This window comes from Myzus persicae, unplaced genomic scaffold, assembly GCF_001856785.1.
Source record: "Myzus persicae strain clone G006 unplaced genomic scaffold, MPER_G0061.0, whole genome shotgun sequence".
Taxonomy (NCBI): Eukaryota; Metazoa; Arthropoda; class Insecta; order Hemiptera; family Aphididae; genus Myzus; species Myzus persicae.
In genome coordinates this window covers 2,325-9,150 of record NW_019101400.1, presented here as the reverse complement: position 1 = coordinate 9,150, position 6,826 = coordinate 2,325, and the positions used below count along the sequence as shown (strand labels likewise).

At 36.3% G+C, this 6,826-nt stretch overlaps 1 protein-coding gene across 1 annotated transcript; it reads left to right on the top strand.

Annotated features, from left to right (window-relative positions):
• The first annotated feature begins 4,976 nt into the window (after nt 1–4,976).
• LOC111028950 lies at nt 4,977–6,002 on the top strand. Its single transcript, XM_022307747.1, has one exon. The coding sequence runs from the start codon at nt 4,977–4,979 to the stop codon at nt 6,000–6,002; it is 1,026 nt and encodes a 341-aa protein (XP_022163439.1).
• The last annotated feature ends 824 nt before the right edge of the window (nt 6,003–6,826 follow it).

Below are 6,826 nucleotides of genomic sequence, written 5' to 3'. Positions count from 1 at the left end.
CAAAGCATCCAAGTATTCGTAGAGGGACTAGGACCTCTAAAGTAATTCATAAAGGCAAGGAATCCATTAACGTTAGACAGGGCCATACAAGCAGCAAGGAAAGAAGAACGGGTCAGAAACTCACAAGAAGCGACAAAGAAGTTATATGGAGCGCCACACTGACCCACGAAGAAACCCAATTGTTTTCACTGTAATAAAGTTGGTCATATGGCAAAGGACTACAGGAGCAACCCGCCAACGACAAACTCAAGACCTTCTTTTGCAACGGCACCTGTTAGAAGTATTCAATGTAACTACTGTAAAAAGCCAGGGCATTTGCTGAAAGATTACCGTAAAAGGAATTATGTAAACTCCAAAAAGGAAGGCAACCAGCAGGAAAACCAGCAGCAACCGTCCGCCAGCGGTGGGCGCCCGGTGAGCGAGTTAAAAAACACCGGCAACGAGAGATCCTCTACTTCAAAGCAGAATTAGATCGAGATCACCTAACTTGCCACATTGAACAGACCATCAGCAAAAAATCGAAGCTACTCTTAGATTCTGGGAGTGAGCTCAATCTAATAAAAATATCTTCTCTCGCTGATCAGACTATCATGTATGAAGACGTCATATATCACCTAAAGGGCATTAATGACCAGATAATACACACACTAGGACAAACATAATTGGAACTGTTTATCGAGGATAAAATTATAGTTGCAATGTTCCATATAGTTCATTCTGCATTCCCAATCCCAAACGATGGTATCCTTGGACGACCATTTATGGTGGAAAACAAAATCATTCTGAATTATCAGACTAATGAAGTCGTAATTCCCGACGGGGCTGAAAAAGTGCTACAACCCCTCACTGAAACCCTCGTGGGAATAGAAGCAGGGAATCAAGCAGAGGACAAAATCATCATCATTGAATGTCAAGAAATCACAAAATTGGTCATTTGCAGTAACGCCGTAACTAGAAAACAAAACAAAAGGGTGCTAGCCACACTTATCAACCCAACCGAAGATACGATAAGACTAAATACGCCCAATCTAAAGGAACTGGTCCACGAGGAATTCAGGGAAGCTCTTATCCATTCAGTACATGTCACGGATCGACAAGAAGAACCTCATGCGAATAGTAGTCGACTAAAATGATTGGAAGAAGCACTTAGAACCAATCATATAAATTCAGAGTAAAAGGGATCATTAGTGGCCATCTGTCAAGATTGCTCTGACATTTTCTTTTTAGAAGGATATCGGGTGTCGGCAACTACAGCGGTGACACACGGGATCAAAACCTCGGAAGCGGTATCGCCAATTCACGTGAAGCCCTACCATTTACCACATAGGTATTGTTGAGTACAGATCTAATAATATGATGTTATTGCCATAAATGCTCCTCCGTCTATCTTATACGACTTTGGACTATAGATTGGCGTGCATACAATTATATATTATACATATATTGTTAGCGCTCGAGTCGCTTTATCGTTCACTGTCGCGATTGTCATTATTTATCTCGTATTATTTTGTGATTAGTCGAGTTAATCGCGTATCGAAGTTTGTACCTAGCACAGCGAGCGGCTCCACAATTATTATTATTATATTATAAATAAAAGCATACAGTCCACTTAAATTCTACGTTTTCCTTTATTAAAGGTCAACATTAGACATGGTCCATTCGAACCGGACGGAAACCGTATAATATAGTAATTATAGTTGTGTTTATTTTGAGTGCGTCGGTTAAAAGTCACGTGCGTGCGGTTAAATAGGCGTAATAAAAAAATTATAGCCTTGTCGAACAAGATTTGCACGTGAACGTCGTTTTCGTTAAAATATTAAGAATAATATAGTCGTATATAAAATAATAAAATATTATCTTAGTTATATTAAACCAAAGTATATTCGCGCGTGCAGTTTCTCGTGATTTGAAGAGTATAATATTAAAATTTATATCTATCGAAAGAATATACGTTGGAATATATTCTTGTGCGTATGAAACGTATAAGTATAGTATTGTGGTCCAGTTAATATTATATTTCACGTGTACCCGTTCGAGAAGCTCGAAGAAGATCGATTCCCGTGCCAAGGTCATCTTGATGAAGACAAATGTAAGGTAAGAGAATCTCAATTTCCTAGTATTTTTAAAATACGTTCATAAAAATTCGCGATATTCCTATCCCGACATCGAGTGTAATCAGCCGCGTTATGTACAGTACAACAGTCAACTCGTAAAATAAATGCGATAATTGTTGAAGATACGAACGATTACGATATTATTTCAGCGTAGAAAACGAACGATCAAAACGTTCAAAAGCGTATACCTAGTCAAATTCTTATCGCTAAAATTCTGCCGTCGTTTAGATTCTCTTTACGAATTGGTAAATAGACCGCTAGTTAGGTATAATTACGTCTTATTACGCTATAGCCTATATATTTCTTAACCCTCGATATACCGTAAATTATCAGTTGCCAGCTGTCACATATTTATTATATTAATTTATATCGGCAAAATGGTAAACACTCTAAAAGCCCGGCGAGGACAAATTAAAGGCAATTTAACACGATTTTGGACTTATGTGTCTACTCCGGACAATGATCCTAAACAAATAAGTATACGACGACCGAAGATTGAAGAAGCATGGGAAGAGTTTCAACAGGTACAGTCGGAGATTCGGAATGAGGAAGATGCAAATGAACATGAAGAATATCAAGTAGATTTCGAAGAGTTATATTTCAAGGCAATGGCCAAAGCGGAAGAGAGACTTCAACAATCAGAAAAAAAAGAAAACTTGTCCATCGACACACAAGTAGGAAAAGAAAAAAACGGTGTAAGAGAGATAAGTAATGCCGTACCATCGATAAAATTAGCTGCATTACAAATACCCGTGTTCTCAGGTGTATACTCCGAATGGGCTCCGTTCTATGATATATACACCGCACTGGTTCACAATAACAAACACCTGACAACAATAGAAAAATTTATTCATTTACGTGCGTCACTATCCGACGATGCGGCGAACTGTGTCAAGAACCTAGAGACCACAGTTAATAATTATGAACACGTTTGGAACAGTTTGGTTACGAGATACAATAATAAAAAATTATTAGTACAAACACACGTAAAAGGTATTTGTGATTTACCTACAGTCAAAGCGAGTTCGTCCATGAGCTTGCGGCAATTTTCAGATGGTTTACGTGGTCATATATCGGCCTTAAGAGCATTGGATCAACAACCGTCAGAGTGGGGACCGCTGTTAACACATATTATATGTACTAAATTAGACGCAGTCACTATAAGCGATTGGGAAACGAAGTGCGGGAGAGACGAAATCAAAAAGGTCGACGAATTAATCGAATTTTTAGAAGCACGTTTCCACGTATTAGAAGCTGTTGAATCGTCTAAAAAAATATGCAGTGTTTCGAAAAATGTTAGCGAAAATAATAATTACACAGGTAAAAAAGGTACAAAAAATACCACATCATCTACTTCATTTGTAAACACCTCGGAAATAAAATGTTACGTATGTCAACTATCGCACACTATATACAAGTGTCCCAAGTTTATCGCACTATCAGCGATCGACCGAATTAAAAAAGTAAACGACCTTAATTTGTGCAACATTTGCCTCCGGCGTCACGACAAAAGGAAATGTCTTGGGCGAAATTGTCTAAGGTGTTCCAAGCCACATAATACAATGTTACACATAAACAATTACAAACACCAACCAAATTCAACGAGTGAAACATCGGCTACATGACATAAGCGCCAAAGGTACAAAAATGACCTATCATTTGCGCCAAAATTTGTATGACATAAGCGCCAATCTAATATTGTATACCTGTTGTACTTAACACTTGGCATAAGCGCCAAAGGTATAATAATGACCTATCATTTGCGCCAAATTTAATATTTTATTTCATATAATATATTACATTAAAAAAATGTTCAATAATAAATTGTTANTACATGCAATAAATATAAATTTAATAAATTGGTTGAGTTTTTGTAAAATAATACATTTATCGATTAAGATTAAACGTTTGGAGTTTTTGATCGATATAGTTCTAATTATAATATTATCTGTTATTTAATATCTTTTAACCGTAGCACCAGTGGCGGCTCGTGGTGTTCAAAGTAGGCGGTGTGTAATTATTGCAAAAGTTTATTTTAAAAAAATTAGTCTGTTTTAAGCATAAATGTAATTAGTAAAATATTTATTAGCATTTTTAATTTTGAGATTATACAGTTTTAGAAAATAATATTAAGTACTTTAAAAAATATTAATTCGGAGTATAATAATAATTGTCGTTTGTTTGTTTTTAAAATTTAATTTTTTTATATAATAAATACAGTTAAACAGATATTTGTTAAAATTAATTTATTATTATACATAAATGCATTATTATTATACATTTTCACTATTATATCTAATTAATATATGTGGTGAGCTCACACTTGCACACCTAGGCACGAGCCGCCACTGCGTAGCACACAGGTACCTAGAATTTTGGCGCTTATATACGATACGATTTTGGCGTTTTTGTAAAATACGATTTTTTTTCTCATCTCATTTTGGCGCTTATGTACGATACGATTTTGGCGCTTTTGTAAGGTACGATTTTTTTTTTCTTATCACATTTTGGCGCTTATGTCTTTCACCGGAAACATCAGAAGCAAACAGTAAAACTGAGGGAGAAACACCTGCGTTAAGCACGGTGACCGCCCACGCATTCGCGTCGGGTGAACAGGTGTTATTAGCTACGGTAGTAGCCCTAGCTGTGAGTCCCTACATGAAAACGACAACATGTCGTGCTTTATTAGACTCCGGGTCTCAGAAAAATTTTATAACGGAAGAGATGGTGCAGACACTACGTTTAAAAAGAAATAAAATTTAACACGTAATCAGCGGTATCGGTGAAATAGTACAACATGCGTCGTCGTCAGTATGGTTAAAAATAAAATCCCGCGTAAGTGATTACGCGGTATTTCTACCAATGATAGTAGTACCGAAGATCACGGGTCAATTACCTCCGCGAAATATAACAACAACATGTAACGTTCCCGATAACATTAAATTGGCCGATCCACATTTTAGTACGCCCCAAAAAATCGACATATTATTAGGCGCAACGCATTTTTATCAATTTTTATGTGATGGACAAATACGTCCCTCGACGACTGGGCCGTTATTCAAAGAAACAGTATTTGGATGGGTGGCCGCTGGAGCAATATCGGAAAATAGTTTATCAAAGGCATCGACTTCGAACACGTTTTTTAGCGCAACCGATAGTGAATCCACGCTAGAGAACGCATTACAACGATTTTGGCTGATTGAAGACGTAAGCGATACACCACTTTATACAATCGAGGAGCGTACTTGTCAAGAATATTTTAATAAGACCGTTATTAGAAATGACGAAGGACGTTTTGTCGTACACCTACCGTTTCGGGTCGATTTAATAAAACTAGGAAAGTCGTACGAAATCGCAAAACGTCGCTTCTTAGCAATAGAACGTAAGTTCCAAAAAGATAAGGAATTAAAGGAAGAATATTTTTCTTTTATGAAAGAGTATGAGTCATTAAACCATATGGAACGGGTAGATGAGAGCGAACTCGAAAAAGAAGATCAAACGTGTTACTTGCCCCACCACGCCGTTAGAAAAGACAGTAGCACGTCTACAAAGTTGCGGGTAGTGTTCGACGCATCTTGCAAAACAGATAACGGTATTAGTCTTAATGACGTGTTATTAAAGGGCCCGGTTATCCAAGACGATTTATTATACATTATTTCACGATTTCGAACTCATAATTACGTTTTAACGGCCGACATAGTTAAAATGTACCGGCAAATATTAATGACTGATAAACATCGCGATTATCAAAGAATATTATGGCGCACGGACCCTAATCAACCTATACAAATATATCGACTGAACACGGTCACATATGGCACAGTACCCGCATCATATTTAGCGACAGGTTGTTTACAAGTACTAGCCGAAACGGTACACGAACCATGACAAAATAGATAGGTATGATAGCAACTTTGTGATACGCAACACATAGCTCCCCCCTCCACATAAATGACGTCAGCCGTTCTCCGATGACCCGTAACCGCCGCGCGCCGACGGCCGACCGGTATATTTTAAATTTTAAATATATTATGTTATTTACTATTTACTGAAAGAAATAAATCTGAAAATTTCAGTTTAAAATTTAAATAATTATTCGCATGACATATTTGTCATGGTTATTAGCAACACACAAAACAGGAAGTACACACCAGATATAAAATAAATTATTATGTAAAATAAAAAAGTACTCGTTTTAATCGTGATAATTTAATTTGTAAATTTGGACTTTTTAATACGGTGAGTATGTAACTGTTTTTCCAATACAATTTTATTTAGATTATTCATCCTTATAAATGTCCTGGTTCGTACAAGGCATTTAACCACTTCAACAGGTATATTAAGGTAATTTATTTTTGGTAATACTATATTAGTTAATGTTTTCATAACCCATGGTGTTTTAACCAAATTATCACCATGGAATTGTATGAAAGCTATTTCTATAATTTTCATAGCATTCATTATTTTTTCTGAAGGTATCTTCAGGTTTCCTTTAGATAACTGTTTTATCCAACCAGCTTTGTGTTCACCCGTTTCATCAACTAAATCTGGATATTTATGGCTGAATCTGCTTGCAACATATCCGGCGACATACTGAGCACATTCTTCTTCAAGCTGTCCAAATGGATTTGAATTAATTTCTTCATTTTCAATCTTCAAGATACATTAAAATAGAAGAAAAACATTTGTGAGTAGGTACTTAGTCTTAAACA

Excerpts from the sequence above, each read along its gene's own strand:
- LOC111028950 (XM_022307747.1), top strand. The coding sequence starts at position 4,977 with ATGATAGTAGTACCGAAGATCACGGGTCAATTACCTCCGCGAAATATA.